This window comes from Pseudophryne corroboree, chromosome 6 (genome assembly GCF_028390025.1).
Source record: "Pseudophryne corroboree isolate aPseCor3 chromosome 6, aPseCor3.hap2, whole genome shotgun sequence".
In the NCBI taxonomy this organism is placed as follows: Eukaryota; Metazoa; Chordata; class Amphibia; order Anura; family Myobatrachidae; genus Pseudophryne; species Pseudophryne corroboree.
The window spans coordinates 784,155,319-784,174,388 of record NC_086449.1 but is presented as its reverse complement, the minus strand read 5'-3'; the positions used below and the strand labels follow the sequence as shown (position 1 = coordinate 784,174,388).

At 42.7% G+C, this 19,070-nt stretch overlaps 1 protein-coding gene across 2 annotated transcripts in view; it reads left to right on the top strand.

Annotated features, from left to right (window-relative positions):
* GABRA1 (gamma-aminobutyric acid type A receptor subunit alpha1) overlaps nucleotides 1-19,070 on the top strand; it is a 219,358-nt gene that overhangs the window by 97,630 nt on the left and 102,658 nt on the right. For both annotated transcript variants that reach the window (XM_063928756.1, XM_063928755.1), the window contains exons 4-5: nucleotides 2,332-2,399; nucleotides 4,022-4,242. In XM_063928756.1, coding sequence (XP_063784826.1) covers nucleotides 2,332-2,399; nucleotides 4,022-4,242 — 289 coding nt within the window. The remainder of the gene's footprint in view (nucleotides 1-2,331; nucleotides 2,400-4,021; nucleotides 4,243-19,070) is intronic.

The following is a 19,070-nucleotide window of genomic DNA, read 5'->3' as shown; positions in this document are numbered from 1 at the left end:
AAAGCTGTCCAGCATCTGCTACATGCAAAAGCAGCCAATATTTGCCCTGTATGCTAAATGGAAAAAGAATATAGATTTGCACCTCTTGCATTGCAACATGGTTTGTTCAAGTGGAAAGTTGCATTTTATTGCTTTAGCTATAACTCAGAATCAGGCCCTATAGTGTGGAAATGCTATATCACTGAATGACGCTGAACTCAAAGGATTGCAGCCTGTTCTTCCGTGAAATTCTATTTTGTTAAATTGGGTTAAAAATTATATGATCTCTAGGTGCGTTATGAAGAGGGGTAGGTGCATTATGAAGAGGGGTATACAACATGTTTGTGTGGCACTCTATAAAAGTACTGTATGAACTGTCAGAATAGGAAAACAGGAGGCACAAAATGGTTTAGTATTTTGTCTAATCAATGGAATATTCTAAAAGTATAATAGATGGGGGGGGGGGGGGGGATTACATATTTTTAATACCCATATGTCTTTTATTTTCCTGCTTAAGAAAACTGTCTGAGGCTGTTCTCCTAACCCTGTTAATATAGATATTCCCATCAGGAAAAAATATATAAATGTTAATTCTAAAACTGAAATTCTTATGAATAATGAAAAATGACCAAATAAAACTGTCTAAAAAGACACAATAAAGATAGAGATAACATAATTAAATATTCACCCAAATTCAATTCTAAAAGGATAATAATAATGAATAATAATAAGTATAATTATAATTTGAAACTTAGAAATTATAAATATATATATATATATAGCTGCTCTACCCATTCTTTGGGAGTTTCTGATTTTCACAGTTGTATATATAAATGAGTGTTCAAAATTTGGTAAATCTGTAGAGCTGTAAATTTGAGACGTCTTAATGTAAGTAAATATTAATCCATGGTTCTTGGCATTACCTGAGGAGCACCCATAGCAGATACGGTAAAAAGTGACAGGACCATTTTTGTAGTTTATTAATTTCTACACACACTGGATATGTAATCCAAATTTTGATCCAGTTGTCCGTTTGGGTATTATCATTCACACAACGCAAGCCATGCATCGATAATGACATCATTATGTCAACCCCCTTTTCATCTCCTTAGGGGAGGTTTATTGAAATTCTAATTACATAGTTTTCCTATTTCCCACATGCAGAATACTTATGTTAAATTTCATCTTCCTAACATATCGGGAAGTAAGAAAATTAGTGATGAGTCAGTGAGTGAGTCAGTGAGTGAGGGCTTTCACATTTTTGTAGTTTGTTAAATTCTACACGCTGGAGGTCTAATCCAAATTTTGATCCGATTATCCATTTGGGAATTATCATTTCCACAGAGCAAACCATGCAGCGGTAATGACGTCATCATGTGATGATTGAGTGAGTGAGGGCTTTCACATTTATATATATATATATATATATATATATATGTATATATATATACAGATGAACACATCCGGCACTCAATACAGCAGAATAAATGCCTGGTTGCCCTCCTAGAGATCATACAGTGGCATATCCTTCCCCACCTGTGGCTCAGGTGTATGCGGCAAAGGAACAGAGGCGGCACTCCAAGGTCTTAGTAAAAGCTTGTATTCAAATCATGGTGCAAACAAGGCAAACGTGTTCATAACAATAAAAAGACATGGCAGGCTTACGACGTTTCAAGGCATCAAGCCTTTTCCTCAGGTAAGAATACCCATGTGCAGTGAGAACATGCAAAGTGAAAGAACTTTCACTTTGCATGTTCTCACTGCACATGGGTATTCTTACCTGAGGAAAAGGCTTGATGCCTTGAAACGTCGTAAGCCTGCCATGTCTTTTTATTGTTATGAACACGTTTGCCTTGTTTGCACCATGATTTGAATACAAGCTTTTACTAAGACCTTGGAGTGCCGCCTCTGTTCCTTTGCCGCATACACCTGAGCCACAGGTGGGGAAGGATATGCCACTATATATATATATATATATATATATATATATAGTTAAAAATAGTAAGAGAAAAAACAATCTATGCTGCTTCCCTTTTATTTGCCAGTACTGTGCGAATGGAGCCTGGGTGCCTCAAGAGCTGCGAGGAAAAGACTGCATTAAAATGCAGGATTGCTGGGATTTAACACATTGAAGAGACCCACAGATTACATTTTACACAGAATCTATGGGTTACCGTGCAGGGAAAAAAGTATATAATTTTATATATATATATATATATATATATATATATATATTTATCATACATATTCATGGATCCCAGTTAGTAGGCATGGTTGGATGAGAGAATACTATTTTAGATGTAATAAAGATTGTTAGTAGATATTGAACATCCTAATTTCCTGCTTCAACAGAGCGTGTAACTGAAGTGAACACAGACATCTTCGTCACCAGCTTTGGACCAGTTTCAGATCATGATATGGTGAGATTTATGCTTTTTCTTACAATTAAGCTTACAATTAAAAATGTTGTGTTAGTTGAATATGACTTCGAGTTACTGCATATGTCCTGTAGAAAGGTAAAAAAGATTAATCATTTGCAAATGGTAAGGTGAATATATGTTTTTGCCTATCAAGCATCTGTAAATTTCATTTTATTCTTGCATGTCATGGCTGACCTATATTTGTGATATGCTATAAATTAAGTGAATATGGCCTACACAAAAGAAATGGCCTGTAAAGAAATGTAATTGTATGTTTTTAAAAGAATGGCATAATTTACAGGTAATTTGTCAAAATGTTTGCAACTAATGCTAAAAGAGCTAATTTTTATAAATTTTATGTCAAATTAGATAAAAACTAACATTACATTTTTGCCTGTAACAATGAATTGTGATTATGTTAAATCTAATTTCAGTATTTAGAGAATATTACATGTTACATTATAGTGCATTTTTTATTTATATTTTATATTTTTATATTGTCCGGTCTTTATTGTCCTTATCTTTTCTTAAATTTTCCATTAACATTTCCCATAGTGCATTTCAAACCAGAATCAAGCAAATTGATATTATTAAGTTGCTCATGGGTGGTAAGATTTAAAAAAAATATATGATAAATTTGAGTAGAATAAGGTTGTATTGTGAATTGGGCTCATGACAGATTAAGATCAAATCTGAATAAATAAGATTTAGGGATAAATGTACAAAATGATCTCTTCATGAAAATTAAGGCAAGTTTCATGGGACAAAGGGCCTGTGTACTAAGCTTTGGAGAGAGATAAAGTGGGCAGCAGTGGCAGTTAGGAGCTGATTGGCTGGAACTTTATTGCTGTCCACTTTATTTCTTCCCAAGGCTTTGTACAGACTCCAATCTCTGATCTACAATTCCAATACTCAGCATTGATAATCAGTTTAATATGACTCTTTGTTTCTAGTTCGCAATACAACTTGTTTCTAAATTGCAATTTAACTAAAATAAATAACTGCTCTAACTTAGTCATAAAGGAAAGATGTATCTAACCGTCAAGAGAGATAAAGTGGAGAAGCTACCCATAGCAACCAATAAGCTTCCAACTGTCATTTTATAGACTGTGTTAGATAAATTATAGCTACAAGCTGCTCCTTTGGGCAACTCCCCCACTTTATCTCCCTCAAATGTTTGATTCATCTCCTCTAATGTCATCAAAGCATATACAGTACATTAAAAAATACCTCTACTTACAATAACTATGAGGAACATGGAAAGTAATTTAACTAGGTAATGAAACATTGTGTGAGAAAAGACAGGGGGCATTTTAAAAATGTAATTTAGTATATTAGTCATTGGCCAATACAAAAAGTAGAAAAATGCCCTTTATTTTGAATAGCAGCAATCCAGAGTACTCCATAACATATCCCATACATCCCATACAAAATAATGCAATATTTTAAAAGTAATTGTATTTGTTAAATTGTAATTTAAAAATATATATTTTATGCTTTTAGTTAATAATTATTTTAATATAATTTGTTCTCCCATACAGAAATGTATAGGTTTGTGATACTGAAATTGAAGATAAAAACATTTCCAGTAACATTCTGTTTCTATATTCCTTCACAAACAGGAATACACAATTGATGTATTTTTCAGACAAGGATGGAGAGATGAAAGGCTAAAATTCAAGGGCCCGATGACTGTTCTCCGTCTCAATAATTTAATGGCTAGTAAAATATGGACACCTGACACATTTTTTCACAATGGAAAGAAATCTGTAGCTCACAATATGACGATGCCAAATAAACTGTTACGGATAACAGAGGATGGTACACTACTTTATACAATGAGGCAAGTATTCTTACAATGTACTCATAATCTTTTTTTATATTGTCAATTTTTATATCACTGCCATGAAAAAGTTTATACATGTCCTGCCGGATCCGGTATGTGTTACCTGCAGATAGGATGCTGGCTGTCAGTATACCTTTGCGGGCTTGCTGCGCTTCAGGCCCGATGGCTCACTCCACTCACCACAGTTTCTATTCCCACTCGGATGGTGGCATGTACCCTCCAACCGAGTGGGAGAATGGGGTGGCGAGCGGCAGTCAGGATTTTAACTGCACCCCGTCCTGCTGGTTAAAACAAAAGCAATAGATACCAAAAAATTTTAAGCCTGTTCTTCATAAATGCACATTTCATCAGCATATGGTAGATTGGCTTCAAGTATTCCCAATCTTACTGTAACTCAACCCCACCACACAACAAAAAGAATTGCCCATTATCATCATCTAATTTATAAGAAATGTGTATTTAGAAATATAATGGAAAATGGGAATTGAATTGCAAAGTATAAATGAAATATAAAGATTATAGTGCTGAAGCTTCTCACCATTGCAAAGTGGCCTGTTCCACCATGAAATTTGATAGGATTCAATGCTTGCCATAGATCTGCAAGTCTGAATAACTACGATACAAATCTTTTAGATTGAATAAATGAATGTCAAACCAGATACATTTCAAAGAATAAATATTAACATGATACAATAATAAAAAACAAATATATCTTTTAGAATTTTATACATAACTAATAATTGTTTTCTGTATCTTTTAGAATTGTCAACAGAACGAATAATTATTTTCCTATACCTACTGTACATGTTCATTTGAGTAAAAATTGTATTAAAGAAAAAAATATTAACCTATAGCACAGGAGCAAAAATGGAAAACTTTTTAAAACATACAGATGTCAAAATATTTCTTTTCTTGAGATTCTGTGTATTAAAAGCACAGTCTGAGCTGCATTATGTCATACCAAAAACTTTTTAATAGAGGTTCCATCCTAGTGCTGAACATTCTGGGAGCTAGCTTTTTATTTTTATTTTCTCTAACGTCCTAAGTGGATGCTGGGGACTCCGTCAGGACCATGGGGTTTAGCGGCTCCGCAGGAGACAGGGCACAATAATAAAAGCTTTAGGATCAGGTGGTGTGCACTGGCTCCTCCCCCTATGACCCTCCTCCAAGCCTCAGTTAGATTTTTGTGCCCGGCCGAGAAGGGTGCAATCTAGGTGGCTCTCCTGAGCTGCTTAGAATAAAAGTTTAAGTTAGGTTTTTTATTTTCTGTGAGTCCTGCTGGCAACAGGCTCACTGCTACGAGGGACTTAGGGGAGAGAAGTAAACTCACCTGCGTGCAGGATGGATTTGCTTCTTAGGCTACTGGACACCATTAGCTCCAGAGGGAGTCGGAACACAGGTCTCACCCTGGGGTTCGTCCCGGAGCCGTGCCGCCGACCCCCCTTGCAGATGCCGAAGTTGAAGAGGTCCAGAGGTCCAGAAACAGGCGGCAGAAGACTTTCAGTCTTCATAAGGTAGCGCACAGCACTGCAGCTGTGCGCCATTGTTGTCAGCACACTTCATACCAGCGGTCACTGAGGGTGCAGGGCGCGGGGGGGGGGGCGCCCTGGGCAGCAATGTATTATACCTTTTTTATGGCTAAAATACATCACATATAGCCCTTGAGGCTATATGGATGTATTTAACCCCTGCCAGATCTCACAAACTCCGGGAGAAGAGCCCGCCGTTTTAGGGGGCGGGGCCTATTCTCCTCAGCACACTGCGCCATTTTCCTGCTCAGCTCTGCTGTGAGGAAGGCTCCCAGGCTCTCCCCTGCACTGCACTACAGAAACAGGGTTAAAAACAGAGAGGGGGGGCACTTATTTGGCGATATGATTACATATGTGAAAATGCTATAAGGGAAAACACTTGTATAAGGGGTTGTCCCTGTATAATTATAGCGTTTTTGGTGTGTGCTGGCAAACTCTCCCTCTGTCTCCCCAAAGGGCTAGTGGGGTCCTGTCCTCTATCAGAGCATTCCCTGTGTGTGTGCTGTGTGTCTGTACGTGTGTGTCGACATGTAGGAGGACGATGTTGGTGAGGAGGCGGAGCAAATTGCCTGTATTGGTGATGTCACTCTCTAGGGAGTCGACACCGGAATGGATGGCTTATTTAGGAATTACGTGATAATGTCAACACGATGCAAGGTCGGTTGACGACATGAGACGGCCGGCAAACAAATTAGTACCTGTCCAGGCGTCTCAGACACCGTCAGGGGCTTGTAAAAACGCCCATTTACCTCAGTTGGTCGACACAGACACAGACACGGACACTGACTTCAGTGTCGACGGTGAAGAAACAAACGTATTTTCCTTTAGGGCCACACGTTACATGTTAAGGGCAATGAAGGAGGTGTTACATATTTCTGATACTACAAGTACCACAAATAAGGGTATTATGTAGGGTGGGAATAATCTACTTGTAGTTTTTCCTGAATCAGATAAATTAAAGTGTGTGATGATACGTGGGTTTCCTCCGATAGAAAATTATTGGAGGTATACCCTTTCCCGCCAGAAGTGAGGGCGAGTTGGGAAACACACCTTAGGGTGGATAAGGCGCTCACACGCTTATAAAAACAAGTGGCGTTACCGTCTCCAGATACGGCCGCCCTCAAGGAGCCAGCTGATAGGAAGCTGAAAAATATCCAAAAAAGTATATACACACATACTGGTGTTATACTACGACCAGCAATCGCCTCAGCCTGGATGTGCAGCGCTGGGGGGGCTTGGTCGGATTTCCTGACTGAAAATATTGATACCCTTGACAGGAACAATATTTTATTGACTATAGAGCATTTTAAGGATGCATTTCTATATATGCGAGATGCGCAGAGGGATATTTGCATTCTGGCATCAAGAGTAGATGTGATGTCCATATCTGCCAGACGATGTTTATAGACACGACAGTGGTCAGGTGATGCAGATTCCAGACGGCACATGGAAGTATTGCCGTATAAAGGGGCGGTCCATCGGACCTGGTGGCCATGGCAACAGCTGGAAAATCCACTTTTGTTACCCCAAGTCACATCTCAGCAGAAAAGGACACAGTCTTTTCAGTCTCAGTCCTTTCGTACCCATAAAGGCAGGCGGGCAAAAGGCCAGTCATATCTGCCCAGGGTTAGAGGAAAGGGAAGAAGACTGCAGCAGGCAGCCCATTCCCAGGAACAGAAGTCCTCCACAGCTTCTGCCAAGTCCGCAGCATGACGCTGGGGCCATACAAGCGGACTCAGGTGCGGTGGGGGGTCATCTCAAGAGTTTCAGCACGCAGTGGGCTCACTCGCAAGTGGACTCCTGGATCCTACACGTAGTATCCCAGGTGTACATTGGAAATTCGAGACGTCTTCCCCTCACAAGTTCCTGAAGTCTGCTTTACCAACGTCTCCCTCCGACAGGGAGGCAGTATTGGGAAAAAATTCACAGGCTGTATTCCCAGCAGGTGATAATCAAAGTACCCCTCCTACAACAAGGGAAGGGGTATTATTCCACACTATATTGTGGTACTGAAGCCAAACGGCTCGGTGAGATCTAAAAGATTTGAACAATTACATACAAGGGTTCAAATCAAGATGGAGTCACTCAGAGCAGTGATAGCGAACCAGGACGATATGGTGTCACTGGATATCAGGGACGCTTACCTACATGTCCAAATTTTGCCCTTCTCACCAAGGGTATCTCAGGTTCGTGGTACAGAACTGTCACTATCAGTTCAGACGCTGCCGTTTGGATTGTCCACGGCACCCCGGGTCTTTACCATGGTAATGGCCGAAATGATGATTCTGCCTAAAAGAAATATGGACGCTTTCCTGATAAGGGCAAGGTCCAGAGAACAGTTGGCGGTCGGAGTAGCACTATCTCAAGTAGTTCTACGACAGCACGAGTGGATTCTAAATATTCCAAAATCGCAGCTTTTTCCGACGACACGTCTAATGTTCCTAGGAATGATTCTGGACACAGTCCAGAAAAGGATGTTTTCTCCCGGAGAAGAAGGCCAGGGAGTTATCCGAGCTAGTCAGGAACCTCCTAAAACCAGGAAAAGTATCAGTGCATCATTGCACAAGGGTCCTGTGAAAAATGGTGGTTTCTTACAAAGCGATCCCATTCGGTAGATTTCACGCAAGAACCTTTCAGGGGAATCTGCTGGGAAAATGGTCCGGATCGCATCTTCAGATGCATCAGCGGATAACCCTGTCTCCAAGGACAAGGGTGTTTTCTTCTGCGGTGGCTGCAGAGTGCTCATCTATGAAAGGGCCGCAGATTCGACATTCAGGACTGGGTCCTGGTGACCACGGATGCCAGCCTGAGTGGCTGGGGAGCAGTCACACAAGGAAAAAATTTCCAGGGAGTGTGATCAAGTCTGGAGACTTCTCTCCACATAAATATACTGGAGCTAAGGGCAATTTACAAGGCTCTAAGCTTAGCAAGACCTCTGCTTCAAGGTCAGCCGGTATTGATCCAGTGGGACAACACATCACGGCAGTCGCCCACGTAAACAGACAGGGCGGCACATGAAGCAGGAGGGAAATGGCAGAAACTGCAAGGATTCTTCGCTGGGCGAAAAATCATGTGATAACACTCTCAGCAGTGTTAATTCCGGGAGTGGAAAACTGGGAAGCAGACTTCCTCAGCAGGCATAACCTCCACCCGGGAGAGTGGGGACTTCAGCGGGAAGTCTTCCACATGATTGTAAACCGTTGGGAAAAACCAAAGGTGGACATGATGGCGTCCCGCCTGAACAAAAAACTAGACAGATATTGCGCCAGGTCAAGGGACCCTCAGGCAATAGCGGTGGACGCTCTGGTAACACTGTGGGTGTACCAGTCAGGGTATGTGTTCCCTCCTATGCATCTCATACCAAAAGTACTGAGAATCATAAGAAGGAGATGAGTAAGAACGATACTCGTGGTTCCGGATGGGTCAAGAAGGACTTGGTACCCGGAACTTCAAGAGATGCTCACGGAAGAACCGTGGCCTCTACCTTTAAGAGAGGACCTGCTCCAGCAGGGGCCTTGTCTGTTCCAAGACTTACCGCGGCTGCGTTTGACGGCATGGCAGTTGAACGCCGGATCCTGAAAGGGCATTCCAGATGAAGTCATCCCTACCCTGGTCGAAGCCAGGAAGGATGTAACCGCAAAACATTTTCACCGCATTTGGCGAAAATATGTTGCGTGGTGTGAGGCCAAGATGGTCCCTACAGAGGAATTCCAACTGGGTCGTTTCCTACATTTCCTGAAAACAGGACTGTCTATGGGCCTAAAATTAGGGTCCATTAAGGTTCAAATTTCGACCCTGTCGAATTTCTTCCAGAAAGAACTGGCTTCAGTGCCTGAAGTTCAGACGTTTGTAAAAGGGGTACTGCATATACAGCCTCCTTTTGTGCCCCCAGTGGCACCTTGGGATCTCAATGTTGTTTTGAGTTTCCTAAAGTCACATTGGTTTGATCCACTCACCACTGTGGAATTAAAATATTTCACATGGAAGGTGAAGATTCTATTAGCCCTGGCTTCAGCCAGGCGTGTGTCAGAATGGGCGGCTTTATCATATAAAAGCCCTTACTTAATTTTTCATTCTGACAGGGCAGAATTGAGGACTCGTCCTCAATTTCTCCTTAAGGTGTTTTCTGTTTTTCACATGAACCAACCTATTGTGGTACCTGCGGCTACTAGGGACTTGGAGGACTCCAAGTTACTTGACGTTGTCAGGGCCCTGAAAATATATGTTTCCAGAACGACTGGAGTCAGAAAATCTGACTCGCTGTTTAGCCTGTATGCACCCAACAAGATGGGTGTTCCTGCTTCTAAGCAGACGATTGCTCGCTGGATTTGTAGTACAATTCAGCTTGCACATTCTGTGGCAGGCTTGCCACAGCCAAAATCAGTAAAAGCCCATTCCACAAGGAAGTGGGCTCATCTTGGGCGGCTGCCCGAGGGGTCTCGGCTTTACAACTTTGCCGAGCTGCTACTTGGTCAGGGGCACACCCTGACTGAGGAGGACCTGGAGTTCTCTCATTTGGTGCTGCAGAGTCATCCGCACTCTCCCGCCCGTTTGGGAGCTTTGGTATAATCCCCATGGTCCTGACGGAGTCCCCAGCATCCACTTAGGACGTTAGAGAAAATAAGAATTTACTTACCGATAATTCTATTTCTCGTAGTCCGTAGTGGATGCTGGGCGCCCATCCCAAGTGCGGATTGTCTGCAATACTTGTACATAGTTATTGTTACAAAAATCGGGTTATTCTTGTTGTGAGCCATCTTTTCAGAGGCTCCTTCGTTGTTATCATACTGTTAACTGGGTTCAGATCACAGGTTGTACGGTGTGATTGGTGTGGCTGGTATGAGTCTTACCCGGGATTCAATATCCTTCCTTATTATGCACGCTCGTCCGGGCACAGTATCCTAACTGAGGCTTGGAGGAGGGTCATAGGGGGAGGAGCCAGTGCACACCACCTGATCCTAAAGCTTTTATTATTGTGCCCTGTCTCCTGCGGAGCCGCTAAACCCCATGGTCCTGACGGAGTCCCCAGCATCCACTACGGACTACGAGAAATAGAATTATCGGTAAGTAAATTCTTATTTTTTTAATAATATGAACCTTATATTCCCTGTAAAAGTGATAATCAGCCCAGGCTAACTAGCTGTGGGTCTGGTCAAAGGGTCTGCATTGAGGTATGATGCTTATTTTTAAACTATTTATGTATTGATTTTGTTGAAGGTAGTTATCCTTCCTGACTAGGAAGACCAGTGGTGATTCAATATCAGGTTCTCATCTTGACACCTCCTATTGTCATAATTACCACCTCCTGGACTGGTTAATGCCCAAACTAGAGAATGAGGGGGATGCACATGTATGTTCCCAACTCTTGTGGTATGCCAGCCCTGTACTGAACTATCCTGGTTCATTAGATACAGAATACTCAAATATTACATACGGTAATTACATTTCGATTACTACAGTTAAGGCAAAAAATGTCTGTATTTCTCTATACACAACATAGTTCAGCACATAATGTATTAAGATTTTCTATTTTAGTTTGGTGTATTTTTACTATTTTAATTAATGCTATAAGTTCTATTTATGTATTTGATACATAATGAATGTACTGTAAGTGCCCCCTCCGCATCAGCATTGTAAAATCACTTGTATTAATAATCTTAACCTAGATGGCATATCCTTTAAGTAGGAAAAATGCACTTCTGAACTGGGGGCTTAGTGCTTACACTGAGCTTTGCTTTTTACCTTAGTGCACCTGAGATCTAAACCAGTCAGCTCCCAAGGCACGATCCTGGAGGCTGAGTGACAGATGATGGCTAATATATGACAATGAAATCACATATATACTGTACATACAGAGTGGGGTTCTACCAGCTTCTGTCAGTCATTCTGTTTGCCACACTTTGGAAAAACTGGGCAGGCGAATTACAGTGGCCTATAAGATTTAAGTTAGCATTCCATGCTATGGCGATAATTAAATGTTTGATGCACTGTAGCATGGAGCACAGTGATGCAAAGCAAATCATTTGCACAGCTTGGCCCACAAAGCAAACATAGTACAAAGCTCATATTCACTCAGGCGGCAGTAGCACAATGGAGAGTCCATATGCTAGCTACCACAGTCCTTTTACAGGTTTGAATATATTGTAAATTTAGCAAAGTCTTCTTTCTCAACTACAGTAGAATTCACCAGGAAGTGCCTGTAATGAGGCTGTGTAGATAGGCCAATCAGAAAACCAAATCCTAATCACCTTTATCTAGGGGAGGTGCAAAGTGTTAAGGTGGGTACACACTAACAGATATATCTGCAGATCAATTGATCTGCAGATATATCTATGGACGGATCGAGCAGTGTGTTCAGCATACACACTGCTCGATCCGTCGGGGACTGACGTCATGAACTGGGCGGGCGTGTACACACGCCCGTCCAGTTCAGCTGTCAATCACCGCCGCCTGCCGCAGCATGTGTACGGGCGGTCGGCCGACCGCCCCGTACACACACAGCGACGCGCCAATATATCGGTAGATATGTTGGCCGTCGGCTGTGCTGCGCGGCCGACGCGATACGTCTGTGAACGACGGAGTTTAAAGACGTATCAGCCGTACACACTGGCCGACGGTCCCGCGCTATATCGGCCGTTCAGGAGAACGGCCGATATATCGACCAGTGTGTACGGGCCTTTAGGGTCAGAGGGAGGAAGACATGGTTGCGACATCATCCAATCAGGATACCGCTTGGGAAGAGCTCTGAGTTTAAAAGGATTGTGTTTTCTGGATGTGGGGCAAATGATACTGGAAATTTTATGACAGAATTGAACTTTTGTCTGAATATTTTTACTACCCTGACACAAATAGGGAATTCTTTGGATAACAGGATGTTGTTTTAAATCCTCATTTAGGAGTCACAAAAAGCTTTATACAGTTTAATGAAAGATACTATTTTTTTTTTCAAGCAGTTCTGTGATGGCCATTATGACAGGGATTAATGTTGACTATTGGGGAGATATAGCAATCCTTGGAGAGAGACAAAGGGGTCTATTTACTAAAGGCCCATATAGACGGGCCGATGCAGGAGAGATGTGTGCTGTGCGAACCGCTCAGCACACATCTCTCCCACGGCTCAGCACAGTGCGATCTGTGCTGAGCATGCGGGGGGAGACGGGGGGGCCACTCTCTTCACCCAGCGGGTGAAGTGAGTGACCCGCTAGATTGGTCTGCACGGCAGGCCAATCTAGCAGCAGCGATAGCGATGCGTGGGGCTGCGCATCGCTATCGCTGTAGGGGGTACACACAGAGCGATCCTGCTTAAATTCTAAGCAATATAGTCAGATTGCTTAGAATATCACTCCGTGAGTACCCCACTTAAGACTTGTAGAGATATAAAGTGATAAAGATAAAGTACCAGCCCATCAGCTCCTAATTGCCATGTTACAAGCTGTGTTTGGAAATTGACAGTTAGGAGCTGATTAGCTCACACTTTATCTCTGTCCACGGTACTTCTCTCCAAGGCTTATTAAATAGATCCCAAAGTGGAGTATATGTCCAAACCAAAAAGTTTCTACCTGTTCTTTCATAGACTGTGCTAGGTAAATGACTGAAGATAATTGGTTGCTTTGGGCAACGTCTCCAATTTATCTCTCTCCAACGCTTGATGCATCTTCTGATTTATGTGTCAGTCGATTGGCAGCAATTTACCTATGAGCAAATGCAACAAATCAAGATTTTCCGTAAAAACTCTTTACCAAACAGAAGTTTCCATTTACAGTACAGCATGATTTGTAACTCTGTATTTGTGCTGTTGATGTAAAATATTAGGTGGAAAGCATTTTATGAGCACACTATTATTTTACTTGGACTGCAGAACCTCCATGTTTAAGGCTAGATGCTCCATGAGTTGTGTTTACATCCTCAGACAACCTTAATTTGCATGATTGAAACAATCTCAGCATAAGCCTTTTGGCATATACAGTAATCACCAGGGTCAAAACATTCAAATCCGTGTGAACAATTGGCCCTCTTTGTAGGAAGCAGAATGCAATCAGGCACAGCCTTTATTGAAATCAGACTCTTAGGTATACTGTATGCTTGAAAAGTCTTCTGTTTGTGGTTACTAATAATGTGAAATATAATAGTACCGGGCACCAGTGTTTTATCAAATAGAAATGGAAAAGGCTTATATTAGAGTATAAAGCATGCAATCTTGCCTTCAAATATAATAGCATATTATAAATGTATCAAATGGCAGTTGGGGTCATTCAGATCTGATAGCTGCTGCGCGTTTTCGCACAGCGGGTGATCATATCAGAACAGCGCATTCATCTCAGCCGCAGTACAGCTACAATGGGCATAGGCGGTCAACAACAGGATAGTGTGAAGGATCCATTCGCATGGGCGTTTGCTAGGTTATTGAAAGGAAGAGGAAGTTTGTGGGTGACAACTGACCGTTTTCAGGGAGTATACAGAAAAATGCAGGCGAACTCAAGCATTTCAGGGAGGGTGTCTGACATCAGCTCCGGCCCCGATCAACAGGATTCAATCGCACTGGAAGAGTAAGTCCTGGGCTGCACAGAGATTGCACAAACTGATTTTGAGCAGTTCTGCTACACATAGGAACGCACACTTGCACAGCAAAAATACACTCCCCCTGTAGGCGGCGACTTTCTGATTACAGGACAGCAAAATTAGCAGCTCAGCAATCAGATCTGAATGACCCCCAATGTGCTGTAGCTGCAGTGTCAAGTCAGTAGTAAATTCCAAACGTGTACCCTTTATCTTCAGGACTGGCGTGCAGAAACATCACATAGAAACACATGCTTAGTGGTCAGGAACATAGCATAGCAAGTCACAACAAACAAGTATAAAGCAAAAAATAGCACGATTCTTGAAGGTCAAACTAGATGCTTCACAGGGATTTCTTCCCTCTAGCAGGACAATAAACTCTCGGAGGCACACATGTAAAAGCTGTAGATAGCCCAACCCAAAGAGGTCTGCTTAGAGAGAAAGGGCCGTGCTGATACAATGAGGTGTCAACTGAGAGAGCGGGAGATATTTGTTCCCACTTAGTCCATGACACATTGACCATCTGTTCCCACGAGCCACATTGTTAGTCTGGGTCCTCTACTGTTGTACCTATCATACCCACAGATTTGGACACATTCCTGAACACAATCAGAGAACCAACTCCCCCAAAGGAATGCCCCTGATTGTACATTTTTAATATGTATGCAGTTTAATCAGTTTCATCCCTGACAACCGCCCTTTTCTGGCAGCTTTTCTGGTGGATGTTGTAGTTTGTTTGTAGAACAGCTGCTTCTGTAAATCTGTCCATTTGTAATCTTAAAAAAAAACAACGTTGTGGTTTTGAGGCTAATTTCAAGCGTTTCTGTCTCTAAGCAATCCAGTGGTGTGTAAGCCACCCAAAAATACACCAATAACCAGAAAGCTTAATAAATCCCCCCCCCCCCCTCACCGAGGGATGTAAAGGCACCAGTGGGCACTGAGGGGCCCAGCTTTCTCTAACCTGTATTATGTTTCTGGGTAACCATAGTCGACACCCCCGGAGAGTAAGCCCTTGCTGACACACCCCCAGGGTTGGGGTTAGGGTAGGGGAAGGGAGAGGGGTAAAATACTTACTTCCGTCCAGTGTCTGCATTCTCACTGTTGGGATGCCGCCATCAGTCATGTGACTTCCAGCTTCCCGTACGCCGGCATTTCATACCCAACCCCATGCCTTAGCTCTCCTCACTACAGCATCTCTATATACCCAGTTATTAGCTGCATGCCTTCATAGAAGCAGATGTGGTGAGTGGAAACTGTCTTTAATGAGTGGATAGTCACATAAGGAGCCAGGTCTTTGGAAACATGGCGGTTACCTGAGGAGCACACCTAATAGATAACAGCATTAAAAAAAACACAGCGTTTCAAGAACCTTTTCACTTCTGACACCAAAGAAGTGGAACTTGAAAATTTGTTAGCTCCTCCAAAATCGAATATAGTTTATTTTATGACTTCTAAGTACGGGCACCGAAGTAATATATATTTCTAACATTACAGTTTCAATTTGTTTCTTGCACCTGCTAAAATATTTATGATGACGCATCTGGTAATATAATATTATCCTGTACGAATACGTACTTAGGCCAGTAAGAGTAAATTGGTGCTACCAGGTCCAGGTAAATGCTATTGATCTGGATTGATGGGAACATCTGTCATCTCAGAGTTCCAGTGAAATAAATTGTTAACTCTACAGCAAGCATGAATTACTTGTAAATATTACTGGCTTGAATATATATATATATATATATTGTTGGTAAGTTGTTATGTTAATTGTGGTTATCCAGCACCATCTAAAGAACAGTGGGGGTCATTCCTACCCAATCGAATGCTGCGCTTCTTCACAGCCGTGCGATCGGGTCAGAACTGCGCATGCGTGGCGGCCGCATTGCACAGGCGTGTCATTGCTCGGCACCGGCTGTTGCTGGCAGTGACTTCGCTAATGACGAAAGCAGTTGCAGTGGCGACTGCAAGAAGATTGATAGGAGAAAGGCGGAACCGGGCATCAACTCACCGTTTTCTGGGCATGGAGATCCAAATGCAGGCGTGTCAAGGTGTTTGTAGGGCGGATGTCTGACATCAATTCCGGGACCTGCAATGCCAGATTGATAGCACAGGGTAAGTAACTCTTATCCTGGTCTTGTTCTACACAAAACAATTTTTGCATAGCAGGGCTTCACAAGCGATCGCAGCCTTGCTATGCAAAAATACACTCCCCCATAGGCGGCGTCTAGTATATCGCATGAGCTACAAAAAGTTGTAGCGCGTGATCAACTCGGAATGACCCCCAGTTTCTTGAGTAAAGTGAATTTTTTTTGAAGAAAGGATATAACCATTTGAGTCTGGTCAACCCTCTCTGACATACTAGGGGGAATCAAGGGAGCTGAAACAAAGTGAACACACCACCTTGACTCAGTTATACCCCTTTCACACTGCCTGAGGTGGGTCGCAACCTGGAGCCTGACATGGAGCTCCCAGGGTGCGACCCGCCTCAGTCACCCTGCCGCTGCCGCTGTCCTCAACCCAGCATATTGCCAGGGTGGTGACGTCAGGGGTGGTGCTTGGAGATCACGATCTGACAAACAATGGTAGTTGCTCAGTCATTCCTGGAGATAATTATGTATCAGGTGCTGGAAAGGGGGAGGGGTCACAGACAAACAACAGACAGAGGGGGGGGGTGCAAATCCCCACCCCTAAATTTCCCTTCAGCACACTAAAAATTACCTATAACCATACCTGAACCTATCTGGTAATAGAAATTCAGAGAATTAGTCACACCTGTTTGCAAACACATGTTTAGCAGCTAAGCCACTTCACAGCTTCTCCGATATCAGCAGTCCTAACACTACATAATAGCAGTGCCCACATAGTGCCATGTAATTTTTCACAGTAGGCCTCATGATAAAGGCTAATACTAAAACACATCCAGACAGAGAGCTAACTTACCCGGGAGCCACCCCAAGATCTCCCATTGGCACTACAAGGAACAGCATGCCTTCCAAATACTGCTCCCATTCAATGCCTTTCGCACACAACCAGACAAACAATGGTAGTTGCTCCGTCATTCCTGGAGATAATTATGTATCAGGTGCTGGAAAGGTGGAGGGGTCACAGACAAACAACAGACAGAGGGGGGGTGCAAATCCCCACCCCTAAATTTCCCTTCAGCACACTAAAAATTACCAGTAACCATACCTGAACCTATCTGGTAATAGAAATTCAGAGTATTAGTAATACATGTTTGCAAACACATGTTTAGCTGCTGAGCCACTTCACGGCTTCTCCGATATCAGCAGTCCTAACACTACATAATAGCAGTGCCCACATAGGGCCATGTAATTTGTCACAGTATGCCTCATGATAAAGGCTATTACTAAAACACATCCAGACAGAGAGCTAACTTACCCGGGAGCCACCCCCAGTATCTCCCATTAGCACTACAAGGAACAGCATGCCTTCCATATACTGCTCCCATTCAATGCCTTTCGCACATAAGCAGACAAACAATGGTAGTTGCTTGGCCATTCTTGGAGATAATTATGTATCAGGTGCTGGAAAGGGGGAGGGATCACAGAAAAACAACAGGCAGGGGGGGGGGGTGCAAATCCCCACCCCTAAATTTCCCTTCAGCACACTAAAAATTACCTGTGACCATACCTGAACCTATCTAGTAATAGAAATTCAGAGAATTAGTCACACCTGTTTGCAAACACATGTTTAGCAGCTAAGCCACTTCACAGCTTCTCCGATATCAGCAGTCCTAACACTACATAATAGCAGTGCCCACATAGTGCCATGTAATTTTTCACAGTAGGCCTCATGATAAAGGCTAATACTAAAACACATCCAGACAGAGAGCTAACTTACCCGGGAGCCACCCCCATGATCTCCCATTGGCACTACAAGGAACAGCATGCCTTCCAAATACTGCTCCCATTCAATGCCTCTCGCACACAACCAGACAAACAATGGTAGTTGCTCCGTCATTCCTGGAGATAATTATGTATCAGGTGCTGGAAAGGTGGAGGGGTCACAGACAAACAACAGACAGAGGGGGGGTGCAAATCCCCACCCCTAAATTTCCCTTCAGCACACTAAAAATTACCAGTAACCATACCTGAACCTATCTGGTAATAGAAATTCAGAGTATTAGTAATACATGTTTGCAAACACATGTTTAGCTGCTGAGCCACTTCACGGCTTCTCCGATATCAGCAGTCCTAACACTACATAATAGCAGTGCCCACATAGGGCCATGTAATTTGTCACAGTAGGCCTCATGATAAAGGCTATTACTAAAACACATCCAGACAGAGAGCTAACTTACCCGGGAGCCACCCCCAGGATCTCCCATTAGCACTACAAGGAACAGCATGCCTTCCATATACTGCTCCCATTCAATGCCTTTCGCACATAAGCAGACAAACAATGGTAGTTGCTTGGCCATTCTTGGAGATAATTATGTATCAGGTGCTGGAAAGGGGGAGGGGTCACAGACAAACAACAGGCAGGGGGGGTGCAAATCCCCACCCCTAAATTTCCCTTCAGCACACTAAAAATTACCTGTGACCATACCTGAACCTATCTAGTAATAGAAATTCAGAGAATTAGTCACACATGTTTGCAAACACATGTTCAGCAGCTAAACATGTGTGACTAATTCTCTGAATTTCTATTACCAGATAGGTTCAGGTTTGGTTACAGATCACATGATCTGCAAGCACCGCCCGTACACACACAGTAAAT